At 38.4% G+C, this 21,680-nt stretch overlaps 2 protein-coding genes across 2 annotated transcripts in view; both read right to left on the bottom strand.

Moving 5' to 3' along the window:
- LOC308701739 (interferon-induced protein 44-like) overlaps positions 1–21,680 on the bottom strand; it is a 226,867-nt gene that overhangs the window by 8,522 nt on the left and 196,665 nt on the right. The gene's annotated exons all lie outside the window — the stretch shown is intronic.
- Positions 9,105–18,016, bottom strand: fstl3 (follistatin-like 3 (secreted glycoprotein)). Its single transcript, XM_081383870.1, has 5 exons — positions 17,790–18,016; positions 15,090–15,275; positions 11,462–11,677; positions 9,538–9,765; positions 9,105–9,445 (listed from the first exon to the last, which is right to left on the bottom strand). The coding sequence occupies exons 1-5, from the start codon at positions 17,863–17,865 to the stop codon at positions 9,411–9,413; spliced, it is 741 nt and encodes a 246-aa protein (XP_081239996.1). The 5' UTR covers positions 17,866–18,016; the 3' UTR covers positions 9,105–9,410.

Below are 21,680 nucleotides of genomic sequence, written 5' to 3'. Positions count from 1 at the left end.
GCACATGATGCAGTTTTACTAGATCTCGTAATATATAAAACACATCCAATTCCACTCTCACTACTTATTTTTCTAAGTAAATGAAAAATGATGAAAAAATGATTAGTTTAGCAAGATGTATTTCTAGGGACACTATCTACATCTGCATTTCTAGCTTTATACTTAAGTGTTTTATCATATTTAAAGGAATCCTTGGGGCTTTCAGGCAAGAAAAGCAGTAAATCCATTCTTGGATCCATTCTCCAAGTTCCAATAGCACGATCCCATGTGGGCTGTAGAAATAATGATTTAATAGCCTGTAGAGACATATCTGAAAGATATCAATCCAAACCCCGTGGCTGCCGGGCTTGTGCACTACCTTTTGAAATGCCTCCAGTTGACAGGAACAGATCAGAATCTCAGGGAGTAAGTAGGAGTTTCCGCATAATTGTCCCTCAGCCAATCACGGCTCCCTTGACCACTCGCCTGACTGTGATTTTAGATATCATTTCTAGGGTGTGCACTCATTGCGATTATGACCTAGAGTAACACTATAGGAGCAAAACATGGGTTTAAGTTTTACAACTGGGAATCAATTATTCAGAAATAGTTCGAGTTGTACTATTAAGTAACATTTCCCATATTTTTTCTATTAGGCCTAACAGGACAGTAAACAATAGCCCATTGAATATATAACAATTGCTATTTAGTTGCCAGATTGCCAGAGTGCATAAAAAATAGTTGGCTGCACAATAATGTTCTTTTGGCAAAATCATAATGTAGGATTAACCATTGATAATGAGAAATAATGAGAAAACACCCCCATTTGTTTTTACCTATAAATACTTGTGCAACACAGCACTTATAGTATGCTGAAGTCATATTTCTGTTAACAAGGTTGTTCAGTTCATGTCTTCAGTTCCCCTGGCCCATTGGGTGAGTTTTATCTGATGTGTGTGGGAGCGATGACTGGAGGAATCTGACAGCACAGACGCTGCTATGTTTGCACTCATTAACTCAGCTATTGTATCCACTGTTCCACGCGTGACACCCCCACGTCTGTCTCAGTTGGAGTATTTGTGTCTGGAGAGTACTGACAGCTATTTAAGACTATAGAAATTACAGTTTGCAATAGTTGTTACTCTCATTGTGTGCTTTTTATTTATCTATTTATTTATCTGGTTGGTTGGTTGGTTGGTTGGTTGGTTGGTTGGTTGGTTGGTTGGTTGGTTTGGCTGGCTGGGTTGGTTTGGCTGGTTTGTTTTTCTGGCTGGTTGGTTGGTTTGGTTGGCTGGCTGGCCCGTTGGTTTGCTTTGGCTGGTTTGTTTTTCTGGCTGGTTGGTTGGCTGGTTGGTTTGGTTGGCTGGCTGGCTGGTTTGGTTGGTTTGTTTTTCTGGCTGGTTGGTTGATTTGGTATGGTTGGCTGGCTGGCTGGCTGGCTGGCTGGCTGTCTGGCTGGCTGGCTGGTTGGTTTGCTTTGGCTGGTTTGTTTTTCTGGCTGGTTGGTTGGCTGGTTGGTTTGGTTGGTTGGCTGGCTGATTTGTTTGGTTTGTTTTCCTGGCTGGCTGGTTGGTTGGTTGGTTGGTTGGTTGGTTGGTTGATTTGGTTTGGTTGGCTGGCTGGCTGGCTGGTTAGTTTGGTTGGGTTGGGTTGGTTTGGTTGGTTGGTTGGGTTGGTTTGGTTTGTTTTTCTGGCTGGTTGGTTGGTTTGCTGGCTGGCTGGTTGGTTTGGTTTGTTTTTCTGGCTGGCTGGTTGGTTGGTTGGTTGGTTAATTTGGTTTGGCTGGCTGGCTGGTTAGTTTAGTTGGGTTGGTTTGTTTTTCTGGCTGGTTGGTTTGTTTTTCTGGCTGGTTGGTTGGTTTGGTTGGTTGGTTTGGCTGGCAGACTGGCTGGTTGGGTTGGTTTGTTTTTCTGGCTGGTTGGCTGGCTGGTTTGTTTTTCTGGCTGATTAGTTGGTTTGGTTGGTTGGTTGGTTGGTTGGTTGGTTGGTTGGTTGGTTGGTTTGGCTGGTTGGTTGGTTGGTTGGTTGGTTGGTTGGTTGGTTGGTTGGTTGGTTGGTTGATTTGGTTGGTTTGGTCAGTGCAAAGCTGAATTTTATCTGAAATAGAAATCTTTTGTAACATTATAAATGTCTTCTTGGCTGTCATTTTTGATCAATTAAAAAATATTACTGACCCCACACTTTTAAATAGTATGTACATTCATTGTTATTTAGTGAGATAGATTTTGGACGTAGAAAAAAAATAACATTTAGGAAAATCTAAACATTGTTCCTTGGTCTAAGACCTCTATTAGTCTCATATAAACCTGGATTGTATAAGGGGAAAAAAAATCTGGTAATTTTCTGCTAGGGTATTTTCTGTTTAGTTTATGGACATTTCCTTTAACCCGAAACACGACACAATACAATGTTAAATTCAAAATACGGTTAATCAATAACAGTACATTTTTTTGGACCTTTCTTAGAGTTTAGAACTAACTTTCACATTTCAGTCATCTGTTTAGAGTAAGCTGTTGATATTTCATGGACACCTGTTTCTCTGATTTTAAACATGTCCAGATAATGAGAAAGACAGAGCAGGAAAAACACTCTTCCCCAGGCCAAAACGTCAGACTGGAACTTCTTCGAATCCTGAGTCATGCGCTAGTTTAGGTTTGAATAACTGGAATCTGTCATTAACACCCATTTGCAGGCGTCATACAATCAGACAGAACAGTAATATAACTGTGAATGTGAGCTATCCACACCAGCTGGGAACATTGCTTCACACAAGGTGAAGAAACACACTGGGTTCCTAATAACAAAATTCTGTCATTGTTTACTCATCCTAGTGTCTTTCAATACCCAACTTTCTTTCTTCCAAGGAACACAAAAGGAGTTATAGCAGACTGCTCTTTTAAAGGAGAACGGTCAATTTTAACATTGAGCTCATTTTATTGTACATTTGGAGTGCTGTCAATACAGAGAACAACTACAAAAATCGGTGTTGCCTACACCGTGTTATTCTATTTTTAAAATTTGCACCCTGTTGACATCAATGGGGCAAGTACTAAACCTGCTTTTAGGCTCTTAACATCCTTGATGTGTCATTACAAGTGCACAGAAAATGTGAGTGATTCCTTCTGAGTGAACACGAGTGAATCTGACTGCAGTAGATGTAAAAGATATGTATAAAAATGATGTTATTTAAGCCAGCGCAAATACCAGTTTACATCCTGTTTTTCGGTTGAAGTCCAAAGTAGTCGATTGCCGAGTTCACGCGCGTGATCATTTGTAACTAAACCTATGCGCGTGAACTCGGCAATCGACTACTTTGGACTTCAACCGAAAAACAGGATGTAAACAGGTATTTGCGCTGGCTTAAATAACATTATTTTTATACATATCTTTTACATCTACTGCAGTCAGATTCACTCGTGTTCACTCAGAAGGAATCACTCACATTTTCTGTGCACTTGTAATGACACATCAAGGATGTTAAGAGGCTAAAAGCAGGTTTAGTACTTGCCCCATTGATGTCAACAGGGTGCAAATTTTAAAAATAGAATAACACGGTGTAGGCAACACCGATTTTTGTCGTTGTTCTCTGTATTGACAGCACTCCAAATGTACAAAAAAATGAGCTCAATGTTAAAATTGACCGGAGTTCTCCTTTAAGTAAAATGAAAGTAAAGGGTGACCGAAACTTATAGCGATATTTTCAGACTACTAATCCTTATGCGCTGTTGAGGTCTGTGATGACCCCAAATGACCTTTGCTGAAAAAAAAAATCCCCTTCATCTAAATTGCAAAAGACTTGATGACTTTTTCGACATTTGCTATAGCTCCACAAAAAAATACAAAAATGCATTGAAATTTTATCTGGTAATATATAAACGCGCACACACACACTCACTCACGAACACCCCATCCCCAAAAACCATAGAAATCAATGTGAGACTGTAAAAAAAATAGCTTTCTTTTATAATTTGTCAAAAAATGTCAGTTACAATGCAGAAACCACACAAAATTAAGGAAAACACATTCATGATGGAGTAAACACACACAAAACACCCACCCCTTTTTTCTAAAGAGTGAAGATAAACATACAATTATTTTGCAATCATTTAAGACATTTCTCATTATATACAACATTTTTGGCATAAAGTTTTCTTTAGAGCCAAGAACCCTGTTCTTTGTAGAACCTCACTTTTTTTTAATGAAGATTGGGATATAGCCTTTAAGTCATTTTTGGTTCCCCCAGAGCTTGACAGCAAACACTTTCATTGAATGGTAGAGAGCAGTTTTGACATTGTGCTAATCATCTCTTTTTTTGTTCTGGAGAGTTGATTTATTTATAGTTTGTACCTTGTTGCTGCTGTAAACGTCCATCGTTGGTGGCACATGGCCAAGTTAGATTGTTATCGGCCTGTTGGAAGGTATTAACCAGTCCAGGTTAGTCCATTGGACTTGGTCAGGCCTCAGCGCATTAAAAACAATAGTTAATTCAGACCAGTAATGACTTTGATGGTGCAGATAAGAGGAAATGGATCTGGATGTTTTTTTTGTGGTTCTCATGCACGACATTTGTAGACAACTCAGGGGGCCTGTCCTGTGGATTGCTCATGTATCAAAAGCCAACTCTGTGGCTGAATTTCAGAGAAAATGACCCCATTTGGGCAGATGAGAACAAAATGAGTATTTCAGGAGGCATTAAATCATTTATGAAGGCTATTTTCAATACTGAAGTTAATTTCAAACATCCAAAATTAGACTTTTTTTTCTTGCAAGGTTGAAATGGAAATTATTAAGCTCCATTACTTTTTCCAAAACAAAACCCAGATTTTGTCAAGGAATCTCAGAAATTTCTTTGGAGAAAAAATAAGCTATCAATAGTTTGAAAGCAAAGTCTGAAAAGGTGTTGATGCAAGTGTTATTTTAATATGAGATTGAATAATGTGTTAAGTGAAACAGAATCATTAAGCCAAGTCCTGAAGTCTCAAAGTCAAATCCCACTGAAGCTTTAGACCACACAGCGAGATATAGTGAGATCAGGCAGTCAAAAGATATCATCTCTGCTCGGTTTGCTGTACATCGCACTCAACCGGGACATTTAGAGGTTGCCTAACTTCCGATGCATACTGTTGTCTTGAAGCAAAATGCAATTGCTTGCACCTGTTAACCTTTGGCATGTGGTTTTGGTCAATTACAGGAATAGTTCAGCCACAAATGACAATTCTGACCATTCTTATCATTTACTCAGCCTCTATGTTGTTCCAAACCTTTAGGACTTACTTTCAGAAGTGAAACACAAAAGGAGATGTTTTGCAGAATGTCCAAGCTGCGCTTTTCCATATAATGAAATTGAAAAATCGTCAACTGGGTAGGTCATCCGGGTACTTTTTTGCCTATACTGTTTAATGAATTCGGACATAACATATTGTTTTTACCTACTATATAGTATGGAAGTATGCATATTTAGATGTAGCGATGACTGTTTCTATAGGCCTTATTTAGCCCCGCCAATTTTCAGTGCTATGTTCATTGTTTTCTGTCTTTCAGTTTGTATTTCCACAGCATAAAGGTAAGATCTTGCGGATTTATAAATGAACAGCTCGTTTTAAAATCTTCTTGGTCTTCTGACTCTTGTCTACTTCACCAGCTAATTACTCTTCGACAGCGATGCCAGAAATATAAAAATGCTAATTTAAAAATGTTGATTATATCTATAGAAATGTAAGTTTATTGCAAAATATGCATACACATACAACTATTTAAGTATTCAGAGAGTGTAGGGAGACCGACTTGATTACGTCATTTGCAGTGCTTCATGGGAGTGGGTGGAGCTAATGAGCTCTTTTGGCATGGTTTGTTTGTTTTGCCTCTCTGATTGGTGAAATTTTCTGTACAGCATCATGGGTAATGTAGTTTTTCACCACAAATTATTCATTTGAAAAATAAGTTAAAATAATGCAGGCTCACGGCTTCAACAAAAGGAAAAACCACTGATTAACAACCTCGTAGCTCACAGGGATGTCTAAAAAGGTTTCCCTAAAAAAACAATTTCCCTATGGAGAAAATGAATGGGATTTTACTTCCAGAGCCCAACAGTTGAACTCTATCGCGCATTGTACTTTCTCTCATTCATAAGTAATATAACTGTACCGTCTTTGTATATCTAAAGTTTTTGCTTGTAGGCTTGTCACATCTGATGTGGATAGACAAAACTATATTTTTGCTTGTGTCTTATCTCATCGCGTCTGGTTAGGACAAGGTGTAATGCAATCCAAATCTGTTTCCAGCTGTCTTTCCTCAGGTTCCTTCCTGTCCAGGAAGTGAAGACTGCAATCCTGACAACATATAGCACTTAACTTTACTGCACTGTGTGTCACGCTACACATAATTACAAATGCTTTGATACCCCACTGGATTGCACTTCCTGAACGTTTTGAATCAGTAAACCGGCCTGTAACGAGTCACGACACACCATGAACGAATTAGGGGCGCCACTCATAACACAAATGACGCACAAGTGGTGATTATCTGGTGGAATTTTGAATAAAAATTTCACATCAGCTATGAATTCATTTCAGGATGGGGCAAAATGGCTAAGCTAGACATAACAAGACCACCTTACTTCTATGTGGTGTACAGTGTGGTTTTACTTGAACACCCAAACAAACAGCATTTTGTTTCTTATTTGGACAGAAAGCCAAACATAATTTCAGACGCTGAACATTTGACGACCTCCCTCTGTCATAACAAGAAAATTAAATCAGGCCTGTAAATTGCTTTCAGGATTACTGTGGAACATTCTATACAAACAGAAATGGAGAAAAGCGAGACGTCGAAACAATGCGTTTCAAACATTTTTTATGGAATTGTTATGGCCTGTTAGAGCAAACAATTAATTCCAGTTCCAATGTAATAAAAGAGCCCTGGATCAGAATATAAACATCTCTCAAAGTTAAACCAGATGCGGAGTGCAGTCGGGATTCGGGAGAGCCTCTCAAAGAGGGGGAAAAACAAGTGAGCTTTTTCAGACAGGAAAATGAGTCAATAACCCCTATATTTCTCACTACTGCCACTGTTAGTTAAGGGGCCGCCTCATAGACAGAGGGCTAATCCTTCCAAGACCATGTTATATAATGGGGAAAAAGCTAGAACTTGAAATTCTATTAGAGTAATTATATTAGACTATTGAGAGTAAATTCTTTGAATTCACAATAACTGAGTGATGATAACAAGAGATAAATTCAAGGGCCACTGGGGGCCTCAAGCTGAGAGACACCTATAGATTTTTTTTTTTAATATTAACAATTTCCCTATGAAATATTAGAAATAACTTTATTTTTTCCTTATTTCTATATTATCAATTGCAAAACGTAATATTTTTATTAATTACATTGTTATTATTATTATTTATGTAATATCAAATTATTTTGTTAAACAATTGATTTATTGTTTTATAAATTGGAATGTAATTTATAAACTCAAATGGAATGACATGAACTGGGCTCCCAAAATCTTGAACATGAGTCATCAAGATTAGGGTTATTATAGTTTACTGAACCATTTATAAAAATTAAAACCATTTATAAAAAAACATTACAAAATAAAAAACATTATTTGTTGCCTGAAATAAAATTAAAAAGCTGTTTCAGCTAGTAGCCCAGGCAACATTTCTCATTTTTATTTAGTTTAACTATGTTATAGTATAACTATGGAAGCTTGTTTCCGTCACAAAAATAAAAAAGGTTATCATAACATTTTTATCTCACAATTGCGAGAAAAAAGTCAGAATTGCGACAAAAGAACTCTCAATTGCTAGTTATAATGTCAGAATTGCGAGATATAAACTTGCAATTGCATATTGAATATTTTTACATTGCCTTTTTTTATTTTGTGGCAGAAACAAGCTTCCATAAAACAGTTTAACTAAAATAAAAAATGAATAAAAACTATATAGGCATACTTTTAAGGAAAAAAATTATAAAAATTACAAAAACACAAAATTACTAAAATCAAATGAAAACGAAAAATATAAAAACAAAAACTAATTCAAAAGATGTATCTCAATGATACTAAAGTAACACTGATCAAGAATCATGAGAATCATATTGACACAACATTAATTTTGTGTTTTAATAAAAAAACGTAAGTAAACAATACAAAAATATGCAATTGAATAAATTGGATTTTACAGTATATATTCAGATACTGCAAAATGTCTCTATTTACAAGAAGGTACAAGAAAGGTTACACATGGAACAAACTTGTAGCTACAATGATGATTTACACAAATAACGCCAATCCGTCAGTCTCTTTTTCAAATCACTGTACGATTTACTGGGAATTAAACAAAACACCTATTTAATTTCTTCTTATGAATAAGTATACAACAAGGTCAAGTGATAAACTCAGACACACACAAAATGACAAAAACACAACCCTGCAATGTGAAACCCATTAAAACAGTAGAATGTACTGTACATTCTTTGACTGTCCCAGCGTCCTCGTAAAAACTGCAGCCATCAGACTGTAACTGGTAATTTCATTGCTTGGTGGGTGGCTCAGTTTGGCCTTCACGTCAGCGAAACATGGCCTGGAAGTGTTGCTGTTTTGGCTGAGTAATCCCTCAAATACAAACAGTACAGGCATAACACTTTATCTCAATGAGTAAGTAGTCTCACATGCCCATAAGAATTTCAACCGTGTGTCCACATAGACTTTGCAGAGAGGCACATTTTTGGGAAAGCTGTACTTAGGAATGCGCAAGAAGATTATTCCGTGGTTTTTGAGCATCGCTTTTGCTAGTATTTATTCTGTATGTTTTTTTTTGCTATAGAAAAGATGTCAAAAGATGGCTGACAATGGCTGAAAATCATGGGAATTAATATCTAATATAAATTAAATAAAACATATAGAATAATATAAAATATTTAAAACAAAAAATAATATAAAGCATGAAATGTTAGAGAAATTTTCTAAAATACTTAATTGGCAAGAAATATCTCTTTGTGAAATATATATATATATATATATATATATATATATATATATATATATATATATATATATATATATCATGCAGTTCTGACATGTACAAGAAAACTGAAGCAAAACCCACAATAAATACCTTGATAAAGGCAGCTGAAGTATATGTATATATTGTGTCTCAAACGTGTTAACACATAAATAACAGACTTCATTATTTTTCTCCAATAAATAGTAGCTTGTAGTATATTTACAATATACACACTGTCAATTCATCAGATCAATTCTCCTGTTAAAACCACACATTTCCTTTAAATATGAATTGCATGCGTATAAAATACTAGGTTCTTTGGTACAGAGGACCGTTTTGTGAGACTATATGGTTTCAAACAGTTTCTCTCACGTCTTATGTGCCATCATAATATGTACATGGAGCGGAACTTCTCTTGACATCCTCAGAAGAGTGAATTTTCCTCACTTTCTTCATTACCTGTAAGAGAGAACATAAGTTCAAATGAGTTCAGCAAGTCCATTGTGGAAATATCGGAATGGTCAAGCAATTCCAGGTGTGTGAAAACGTACTTCTGCAGTGTCCATAGTGGCGGACCCCTATGGATCGACCCAAAAAGCAGGTAGCCCTACGCAGGTGGCAGGCGCTTGGGTAGGTAATGTTGTCATTGCCGCAGATGGTTCGCTCAGTGACCATGGGCATCGGGCAGAGCGCAGTGCGGCACATTACACAGTGGGCGCTGTTGGTCTGGTCCGTCACACAGGTATGTGTACCAGGACATACGACATTTGAGCAGGATTCTGAAAGAATGGTGCCAAGGGTCAAGATGAAAAAACAATTTCCGTGTAGCATACTTTGACATGAAAGTGTACACTGTAAAGAAGTATTTTCATGATTTGTTATCACAACTTTTATCTTTAGATAATTAATGTGGTTCAGATAACATAATATTTTGAGTTTCTGTTGATTAAACCAATCTCCTTCTTTGTATTAACTCAATTGTTTGTTTCAATGAACTAAAAATTAAGGCAACCAGGTTACTTAATTTTTTGAGTTAAACCAACAATTTCTTTTACAGAAGCCGCATTTCCATTACAGATTTGCGCAAAACTTTTGCGAGATTTTCTAAATGTTGATAAAAAAACTATTGCGAAATGGCGGCGTTTCCATTAACTGATGTTATGCGATTAAAACGTCTTTTTTTTTTCCTTTCGTGATAAGTCATTCCAAAAATCATGGCAACGGGATGTTAGTTTCATGTATATTCCAGCCACCGCACTAGCCATTGTTTTGAAACGAAGGAGACGTAGGCGTGTTATTCAAGCGTTAATGGCAACGAAAGCCCATTATACTTGGGAGCGGCCACGTATGAGGTGTTTCTGGGTATTTCTCCCTCATATCTGCTCCGAGGTCTTGATAAATTGTGGCATTTCTTTTTTGTTTAGAATCCAGTAATTATTTTGTCTTTTATGAGTTTAATGAAGAACTTTGTCTCCTCTTCAGTCCAAACATACCACGCCATCTTTAAAGAGTGATCATGTGACTTTTGCATACGTTAGGTGACCCTTTAAATGTGATATGTGGGAGTTTTGCGAAAGTGACGTGTTTCCATTGGCCGTTTTTTTCAATTCGCAATTGTAATTTGCGCAATTTGAAGGGTAAAGGAAACGCGGCTTGTGTAAAAGTCTTTCATTTTAAAGGTGGTATCGTATCAGTGATTTCAGGGCCAAAAATATTTTTATCACATTCATCTAATCTTTCCTAACGATCCGCTAGCTGCCCGCTCCATAAGCATGCTGTCAAAAAAACGCGTCTCTGTAGGCAGCCTAGGCTCTGAGATCTGCACACAAAAACAAAAGGTTTAGCCAAACACTCAAAACCAAAACAAATAGTGTTCCAACCAATCACCGACAGGGGGAGGGTGTTGTGAGGTTTTGAGCCAGCTTCTTCTTCAGCTCTGACTTCGCGTGCAGCCGTGCACGAGCACAAAACCTCACAACACCCTCCCCCTGTCGGTGATTGGTTGGTTTTGAGTGTTTGGCTAAACCATTTGTTTTTGTGTGCAGATCTCAGAGCCTAGGCTGCCTACAGAGACGCGTTTTTTTGACGGTATGCTTATGGGGCGGGCAGCTAGTGGATCGTTAGGAAAGATTAGATGAATGTGATAAAAATATTTTTGGGCCTGAAATCACTGATACCACCTTTAAGTTCAATTAAGTGGCCGTTCACTTCATTAATTTATATTATCTGAAAGTACAGTTTAAGTACACTAGAAGTGCACATTCAATACAGTTAGCACACTTCTTTTTCACTAGGGTAAGTTTTTCAGAATACATATGGTAATATGCACTTTCTTTCTGGAAATGATTATTCAATCTGAGTAATAATCTAAATATGAAGCTTTTCCTTCAGTCTGAAAAACGTCGAAGCAAAATGATGGACTCTGCATGTGGAAGCTGATTAAAGTGATTCAATTAAAGTGAAGCAGCAGCGTACTTTTGCAATCCCCCTGGTACATAATCTCCAGGTCAGGGTGACCTCTGCAGCGAGCCATCAGGAGTGCGCACTCATCTTTGTACGAGTTCCCATCGCTGCCACACACGGCATGTTTAGTGGAGATGTTGGAACAGTCCGGAGAGCACACGCACTGGGGACGTCCAGAATTCATCCTGCACACCTTTCCAGGGCCACAGTTGACCCCCTCACAGTTCTCTGTAAAAGAAGGTGGATAAAGTGGGAAAAAGCTGATTATAAGTAAACCTATATTTATTTCAATATTGAAAAGAGTTTGTTTCAAATTTGTAATTTAGAAGTGTGTTTATTACAACTGTTAGCACTGCTTTTGCAGTGTTAACCCCATATTGCACACTACAGTATATGTGTAGCTTGAAACAATGCGGTCTTAGAACGTTAAGACTAGATGCTTAGCAAATGACAACCAATCGTGTGCCACATATTCACTCATTTTCAGCGTTTGATGGGAAAAATTTCAAACAGCGATGGAAATTTTTTCAATTGAAGTGAAGAAGAGACTGTTTTATGCTTGCCTTTATATTCAGAAAAGTCTATTCAGAAAAAAACTTGGCAGTGCAGTCGGTGATGTGTAATATGAGGATGCGCAATGCTAGTGCAGGTCACATGCGGCGTTCATCCAGTCAATGACACTGACACAGCAGGGTTTAGAAATGTCAGCTTATGAATACCCAGGATTAATTGTTTACCCTGGGTAAAGTATGAGCAGTGTGAAAAGTGAAGCGAGATAACTCGATTAACCTGGGGTTCAGAATGACCCAGAGTTAACTATTTAAAGTGTGTAAAGCTCATCCATTGACATGCTTTTCAATAAATGTCCATTCTTCTCCATTCATCTGTGAAGCCAGAGCCAACAAAACACATCAGAAACACTTTGAAATGGATTCAGCTTCTGGTTCCCATTCCTGCAAGTCCTTTAATATCCTGTTGCTCCCCTTCCCTGTGAAGCCAACTAAATCACTCAAGGCCGAATCAGATACCTCCACCTCCACTGGAAATCCCAGCATAACCCTGTTATGTTTCCTCAAGATCCGCAGGCAGTCACACATAATTTACGAACTGCCTTGTCTGCCCCGAAAAACAAATGTAAGGAAATGCGCCGGACAGACGCTAAGCGTGAGTTGAGCTTTCAGGAATGCTTTGAAGCATTTGACATTGAGAACACGCTGGGGAGGTCACACAGTAGGGTCTGCTAGTTCATATAGTTTTATGATAATGGAAAGCAAACGCCATGGAATAAACAATATAACAGACTTTCACTTCCAGGCTATCTTTCCCCTCAAGTGTCTAATGATGCTGATTGTGTTTGAGGCTTATGAGGACCAGACCTCTCCAGCATGTGGCACACATTTTTCTTTGCGGTGTGCTAGAATTCAGTCATCTCTGAGAGGGAAATGCAAAACAAGTCTGCTTTCCAATAAAAATTGGGAAAGACTGAATGCTGAGAGAGGGAGGAGTGAAAGGGGGGTGGGAAATATCTGCTATTGAGTCAAACAATTTATTTATTTTATGCAAAATGACAAATACAGCTGACTTCCCTATGAGAGAAAAAATAGTCAATAGAGATCCTTTTTTGAAATAGCCAAGAGCCTTTACTTTAAGGGTACGCTTACATGACGTTTATCCTTTGAGTTTTCCGTGTACAGACGACACCATTGTCAAAACGATCCCCATTCACATGGATCCACGAAAACGACTAAAAACGATGTATTCTGCTGCCAGGCCATTAGATGGCGATGAATCACTATAGAGTGAACGGGTAATACACGTGCATGACGTCATCGCCTTCAGACATTTGCGTTTTGGTTGTTTACACAGAGACCGTTTTCAAAAACTTGCACTTTGAAACCTGTTTGAACGGTGAACGGCCAAAACGCACACATTTTTTTACGTTTTTAGTTGAAAACAGTGTAGTGTAAACAGTCATGAGCCACAAGTTGCTACTTGCTATTGCTAATCGGAATTAGGTCGTATTAAGGTGCGGTCAAATTTACCGTTGTTCTGTGAATTTTTGTGGGCAAATTCCAATAATTTTGATAGGAATCCACATGATCGTGAATTTCGATGTTCAAGTCGCTATTGCTAATCAGAAGTAGGTTGTATTAAGGTTTCCTAATAGAGTTTGCAATGGGTTCAAGTTGGTCAACCAATCTGGGGTGCGTTTCCTGAATAACGATGTAACTCGCTGCTTAACTACCGTAGTACGATGCATCGTTGAAGAAATCAACTAGCTAGTCACAACTGTTTCCCGAAACCATATTGTCGCAAATTGGTCGTTTAACCCCGTTGGTTAATGATGTCACGCAGGTGGTGGAGTAATAACTTCTTTTAATTAATCTGTTTGAGATCGAATTAATGCTAGATGTTTTGCTATAAATTATGGACATGTCATCTGAGGACCATTTCTCATTTTTCTCAGTTATTTTGCTTTATTTCCAGATTCAATCATAGGCTCGTTCTTGCGTACTAGAGCACGTTCGCACATGCGCACTATTCAAAAACGACGCTTTAAATCTCTTGACAAACTAAAATACGTAAATTACATTTGTATGTATTCTAAATAAAAGATATAGATTGTACTGAATGTCAGCTTGCTTATTTGACTTAAGATAAGGATTTATTGACTCCACATGTCATGCAAACAAGAAACTATGCTTCTAAAAACAGGTCGAGAGCTGTCGTTCTTGAAACGATGGTTTCAGGAAACACAGACTCTTTGAACTATGCTGATAACAACAGAACTTGCGACCATAGTTGGCTAACAATGCTTTTGGGAAATGCACCCCTGCTTGGTTTGGTTTGAAAGTGCTTCATACATCGCTATACTATTGATAAAAAGACAATGAGCCTTTTTTTGCCCACAAATTTTTGCTTATATTATCGCACCTTTAGTGGGAAGGTCATTCTCATTCTAGAGAGCATTTGATTGGATGAAATAAATGAGTGCAGGATGAGTCATCAATTTTTTTTTTTGTCTGTTTTTCTGGAAGAGGATGACTATAAATTTTAAATGTGCTTATCTGCTAAAAGTGAATTTTAAGAGTACACTATCATACAGATGACCTCAAACTGATAGATATGGACTAAAAACCACAAAACTACAATTTTGAGCACGATTATGGGCTTGCTGGGCTGAGGAAATTCATTAAAATAACCATGTCGGCTAACTTGTTTACTCCAGTGATAACAGTCTGTATTTAAAATGTCTGATGATAGTAGAGTTTTGGAGCCCTTGAATGAACCTACGTACCTGGCCAAGGCTACCAGTAGTGAACTCTTTCCACAACAGCCGGAGAAAGTTAAACAAAACATCTGGTGTAGATCCACGCTTTTTAAACTTGCTGAAGAATTGCATTTGCAAAGAAAACTCTCCAAACCAAGACTTGGCCTACAGTACTAGATTTTATCTCCTCAGCAAAAATGGTTTCAGCCCTAATTTGCAAACGAGGAATGTTCTCTTATGTGTGTAGAGGGCTTAAAATGGTTGTAACCAGTTCAAGAGGGCTTCAGCACAGACTCTTACTCATATCAACATTACAGTGGGACAACCCAGTCCACCTGCTGAGAACGGAGGGTAAACACGAGTCTGTACCTTTACACGGCTTACAGGAAACTATTCCCAGGAATCCCAGCAGGCTGACTTCATTGATGGGTAGACTGGTATTGGACCAGGCAGTGTCCAGACGGCTAGCAGCACAGCACTCTTCCCTGCTCACGCCCCTCATGAGCACCATGTCACAGCGGTGCTCCGGACCCTGCTGCAGCCAGCACATTCCCGCTAGACACACAAACACACAATGAAAACATATATAATCCATCTCAGGGACAATGGCAACAATACAAACCTATATCAGATGTGTATTTTCTCCATTCCTTCTCACTTGTACATATGAGAATGTAAAATATTTTTATGCCTAAAATAAAGATGACCACAGATGTGTCATATTATTTCCCAATAAAATATGTCACATGAAATATCTTGTATGTAAACAATTACAGGATTTTTTTTTCTCTGAGGCGTAAACAGGCTTTTATTCAACTATAATTCTTTTTCTTTTCTTTTTTTCAGAATAAATACAACTTTTATATTTCCATTTTATAGCTCAAACGTTGTGTCTGAAAATAGCCTAGCTGGTATGTTACCCATTTAAGTTGAATAAAGTATGCAATAAATGTAATACCAGTTCAATAAATCCTAGGTAGGCTACACTCACTTTCAGTTAATTTGCATTGTTAAAATATGTAATAAAAAAGTGTGTGTGTGTGTGTGTGTATCAGTGGCGTAGCCACGGGTGTGCCAGGGTGTGCCGGTGCCACCCACAGTGGCAGCTGGCACACCTAAAAATGGATGCAGAATTATTTTTTATAGTCTCAATAAAAAAATATTTTACTAAACTTGGGCTATTGTTGTTTATTTAGAATATACTTTTTTTTAAATCAACCCTTTCACGCGTAAGTTAAAAATATTTTAACTCCCTTGTTTCCATGGCGTGATGTCACGTGACACACCGCAGCCACAATAACTAACAGACGTATTTGCTATTACCATGTCAACTATCTGATATTCCGATTCTTCGTTTAAAAAACTTTATAAATTATCTTGATCTATAACGAGATGAGCGCTGCAGTTCAGAGAGTCCTGTCAGCCGGATTTACAGCACCTGAATTCCACAGTTTCTCCCAAAATACATGAAAGTAAGTGGCTTGCCGCTTCCATAGACATCAGTGTGTATTTTACAAACTGCAAATGTATTGTTTTACTAGTAGCCTACTTATGTGTATTTAAATGTCTGAAACATAAAATAAACATTATGTGGTTGAAAACACTGCGTATTAGTTGTGATACATGACAAGCGCTGAGCGCGACCGTCTCTGGCTCAGCGCCAGCCAACGCGCGAAAGCAGTTTGGATCAGGTTTGAATCTGGCAGTTCTGTGACGTCACTGAACATTCTAAATCATAGACATTCTCTGATCATACTCAGGGGCACAGAAATAAGAATCCAATATGGTGCCATAACGCTGGTGTCCGGGACACGTGACGTGTGTGTGTTTTTTTAAAGGACAAGTGAAAGAGAATTCTACTTGCCCAACCGGACCCCTGATTAAAACAATTTTCAATATCAAAAAAATAAAATAAGAAATAATGTAGCCTACTCAGTTACTAACGTAACCTCAGTTCCCTGAGAGTAGCCTAGGGAAAGAGTATAGAGAGTAAAAATTAGGGAAAGAAATGCCCTTTATAAAGCTAAAAAAAATTATTCTGATCAAAATTAAATGTCAATGTTTCATTACATCACTGTTGGAAAACACTCTTATCAGATTCTGAAGAACTTATTTTAAATAAATCGTATTTTTAAATCAGCCTTCAGTGTGATATTTTATCATATTATCATGCTTAACCCTGAGAATTTGAATAATTGAAATGTGATGATCAGATGCAGATATCTAAATCAGAGAATATCATATAGGTTCGGGAGGTTGGCGGGTGGATTATTTATTTTTAACAGCAGATTCGGGAGACTCAAAGTGCACCAGATTAATGAATTTATCTTTAAAATGTACAAAATTTTCTTCCGGGGGGGCATGCCCCCGGACCCCCCAAGAGGTAACAAGCTGAAACCAACAAAAAATACCGACCCCCGCCCACCCCCCGCGATTTTTTTCAGCCACTATGTTATGACTGAGTTATTGCCGATCCTGATGTATAGTTATATTTGATATAGTTTTATGGTTGTGTTGGGCATGGTTATGTGGTTATGGTTAATACTTTTGCACAGTAATCTGACAATAAATGTGGCACACCCAGATTTTCAGATGCACACCCAGAGTCTCTTTTCTGGCTACGCTACTGGTGTGTATATACATTATGCAAAAAAAAAAAAAAAAAAAAAAAAAATATATATATATATATATATATATATATATATATATATATATCCTTTTTTACAGTGTTTTCAAATATTTCAATAACCACACAAGTTTTAGATTACAAGTCTGCATTGGAGAATAGAAATCGCCTTTGCTTGACGAGGTAACCATGACAACAGCTGCGCGATCGCTGTAAATTTTAACGAACACATCGTTATTTATAATATCATTATTAAACAAATTATGTAATAGATTCATCTTTTAAACGATTTTCCTTAAAACGCCATTAAAAGTCTGCTTATTACAAACGTAGTAGGCTATAACAAAATGTGTTCATATCTTGATAAGTGCATTGACATCTAAACTTCTGAAGAAATTATCAAGAAAAGAAAAATATAGTCAAATGCGTTATCTTTCACTTACCGTTCGTTCGATGTTCTCCAAGTATTTCACAAACTGAAATAAGTATCACACAGTGTAGAACAGCCAAAAAGTTCATGATGCTGCTCAATACTTTACAGATGTTTGAACCAGCGGCTTTCCTTACAAATATTAGACTGATAGAAAAGTCTACAGAGCCTTTAACTTGGGTTGTTTCCACTCGGTTTCGTGAATGGACTTGCTGTAAATGATTTTGGTCCGCCTCTGTATAAATATTTTGCTCGAGTAAATTATGCTTCTGGGATGGGCGATAATTCCAGCCAGTTACGTTGCTGATGCCGTTGTGTACTTGAGTCAGTTCTCGGATATGAGGCTGAAAAACTCCCACACTTCATCTCAGTCCGTCTGAACTCAGTTAACGTTAAGCAAGACATGTGCCATGGTATCTTCAATGGCAAATGTAGATGCATGTAAGTCTATGCACATTTCTTAAGGTTTATTTTTAAAATTTAATCCAAGTTTGGCTTTCAAAAAAAAAAAAATTTTGATTTAAGAAAAAGAAAACTTTTAACATATTAACCATTATTGGCCATGACATTTTTTTTTAATTGTATAAATATGTAAATAAACCAATATAACATTACCCTTGAATAAAAAAAAAAAAAAAAAAAATCATCCTGAGAACAAAGATCAACCTTTCAGTTAAAATCTACCTCAATTGAACAGCTGAATCTTGTCTGACCAAAATACAAAACCAGAAAACACAGATTATGTAACTGCTGTTTGAATCGAAACCGGTAGCACTTTATTTTACTGTCCTGTTCCCCATGTACTTACTATGTACTTATTATAGGTATTACAATAACTGGGTAATAACTAGGCACTAACCCTAAACCTACCCCTAACCTTAACCCATGTAGTTACCTTATATTACCCAGTATTTTCTTAGGTAAGTACATTGTACTAAGTACACATAAGTACACGTACTGTAAAACAAAGTGCAACCTCAAAACCTCATAGTTATTGAGATGTAGCCCTTGTAACCTCCCCATGTGACAACTAGCCCTGGTAGTATTTATAACAGAAATGAAAAATATATACATTTGTAATGTGCAAAATGTTTCAAATGAAGTCTGTGTGTAATGGCTTTGTTCTGTTTTGGTTTCGTTTTTCATTCTGTTTCTGTATGCTAGTGTTCCCTGTCATTATTAGTTACCTTGGTTGCTGATTAGTGTTTCACACCTGTTCGCTGTTTCATTGATTACTCCCTGTGTATTTAAATCCTGAGTTTTCCTTAGTTCCATGTCAAATATTAATTGTTATGTTATTTGTTTGATGAATGCGCTCACTCTTCTGGTAAATAAAAGTCTTACAGTAATTAATTCCGTGTCCCACTCCTTGTTCCTTGGATTATACATTGCGGCCCATAACAGAATATCACCAGCCCCACTTTGGATCCAGAGCCCAGCCAGCCGCCTCCTAAAAATGCACGGAGCCTATGCCAGAGCCCACCGCAGATAAAAAGCCCCTAGTCTGTCGTGATGCTGTGACAATAATCACCCCGGAGCCCACGCACAACCAAAATTCTGACCAGATGCGTAAACCGGCAATGCCGTCTGTTTCAGTGGGCATGCACGTGGAGTTTGAGGGAATGGAATGGAGCCCTGCCCACACCCCATCGCTGAGGGTGTGCTGCAGCTGACCTCGATAAAATATTATGAGGATGGTGAAGAGGGTTATCCGTGTAGTCTACCGTCTCCGCTGGTCCCGTTCAGCTCCAAGTCTCCTGCGTCTCTGCTAGTCACACCCAGTCCAAGTCTCCTGCATCTCCGCTAGTCCCGTCCAGCTCCAAGTCTCCTGTGTCTCTGCTGGTCTTTACCAGCTCCACGTCCCCTGTGTCTCCAAAGATCCCGACAAGCCTCCCTCTCCCACCTCCTCTACCTATTACAGTCTGTTCCCCAGCCCTGCTCTGCCTTCTCTGCGTGGATCTGCCTTGGGTCTTCCGGTCTCCAGCTCCGCCTTGGCAAGAAGATCCCCTGGCTGCGCCTCCAGCCACTGAGCCAGTCACTCCACCTCAGCTCGTCGACCATTTGGCTCCACCGTGGTCCTCCCTCCCTCGACTCTACCTGGGACCATCGTCCTTACGGCTCCACTGGGCTCCGCTTTGGTCAGATGACTCTCTGACTGCATCACAGACTTCCAGGCATTGAGCTGCGCTTCGTCCCTTCACGCCTTCAGCTCCGTGGGGCGCCACGTTCAATCCACTTAGTCCTCTAGCAACCTGGCTCTGCCTCGGTCTCTAGATCCATCGGCTAAGTCTCAGTCTGTCATGCCTCTGGATCCGCCTTCCAATTATCCACCATGGCTCCTCCATCCCTCGACTCCACCAGGGCCTTCGTCCTGCCTGCGGTCTGGGTCTCCCTCTTGCCTTCATCTCCTCCCTGGCCCCTCCTACCATCATCGCCACCCTGGTTTCTCCCACCATCATATGCATCCTACCTGGTGCCAGCCCCTCATCCTCCTCCAAAGCCCCCTCCCACCCTCCTGTTGGACTAACAGTCTCTTTCTGTTTTCTCTTGCTCTTCGCGGTAATTAAAAAGTCTTACAGTCATTCATTCTGTGTCCCGCTCCTTTTTTCCTTGGATTATACACAGCAGCCTGTAACACTGTTGTCACTTGACTTTAATTTTAATTGCAATACTATATGTAATATTTGTACAAAAATAATCTGCAGGACTATTTAAATGACCTTCAAAATAATAAAAGGTAAGCACTTTTATATGTAATCCACAATATTTTTTACTTTGTTTTGTTTTGCAGAAGTCTGTGTGCAAAAAGGGGCATAATGAGGGCAGAATTAGGTTTAATTCAACTGTACATTTTAGCTATTATACAGTTTAAATGACTGATAAGTGACACCTGTGCCCAGATGAATGGAGATAAACAATGCTGTGGCCACCAAACAAAACAAGCAGAGGGGTCTGGCAGCTTTATCTGCAGAATGCCACTTATCAGCACGTGACATCCATTAAAATGTGGTCTAAAAGTCAGTGCCTTAATCCACTAAATAGATGCAACTTAGTATGTCTATGGGCCATTCAGCCATGTGGAAAACCACCATGCGCCGAGCATGGAGCTCATTAAGATGTGCTCAAGTCAAGGAGTTCCTTGAAAGTGGAACACATGGTTCATATTGGCAACTTGGGTTCTGATGTAAACTCCCATAGTCATGCACTGGCATTCTTTCTTCACTGGCACACCCATTGCTGTGATATGATATTGCATGCCAGCTAATATTTTGCAGGTCTTCCCATATGTCTTGATCCTCAATGGAGGGTCTTTGATCTCAGAGGGGGAGAAGAAAATAAAAGTATCAAATGAACTGTCCATATCTGTGTTTATAAAAATGAGGGTGTTCTGTTGATGTACAGTAATTCTCAGCGAATGCTGACCTTGAGGTGGGTGGCCTAGGAAGCACTTACTCAAGGACTTTCTCACATGGTTTGGATCTACAGAAACTATTTGCTGTTTTCTATCATTCATCTAACTCTCATTCATAATTATTACACGGCTCTCTGAAATATTTGATTCTGAATGGTCAGTCACGACATTTTAAGGTTAGTTAGTCCTGATAATGACCCACATCTATCCATCTTATTTTGCAAATTGAAGTGTCAGGATTATACATTAGAAGTGTTATTATTATAGGTAAATAACTAGAAGTATAAAAAAGTGCAGTAAATGGGAAAACATGATTTATGATTATGCCAGTAGTATGGTAAAAAATAAGATTTTGCAATATCAAGCAGTAAATCATTAGCAGAATTTAGAAGATATAGACAGCTGAGGTACTTTTTTCACCAAAAAGTAATCACCAACTGATCACCAACTGATACCTGATAGAGACCCAATTTCAAAGGGTCTTGCAAAAAG

Source organism: Scardinius erythrophthalmus, assembly GCF_964197995.2.
Source record: "Scardinius erythrophthalmus genome assembly, chromosome: 14".
In the NCBI taxonomy this organism is placed as follows: domain Eukaryota; kingdom Metazoa; phylum Chordata; class Actinopteri; order Cypriniformes; family Leuciscidae; genus Scardinius; species Scardinius erythrophthalmus.
This window is presented reverse-complemented; position numbering and strand designations above follow the sequence as displayed.

Excerpts from the sequence above, each read along its gene's own strand:
- fstl3 (XM_081383870.1), bottom strand. The coding sequence starts at position 17,865 with ATGAACTTTTTGGCTGTTCTACACTGTGTGATACTTATTTCAGTTTGT. Across the intron at positions 9,766-11,461 it reads GTACCAGGGGGATTGCAAAA|AATCCTGCTCAAATGTCGTA; the intron begins GTACGCTGCTGC and ends CCATTCTTTCAG. Across the intron at positions 9,446-9,537 it reads CCACTATGGACACTGCAGAA|GTAATGAAGAAAGTGAGGAA; the intron begins GTACGTTTTCAC and ends TCTCTCTTACAG.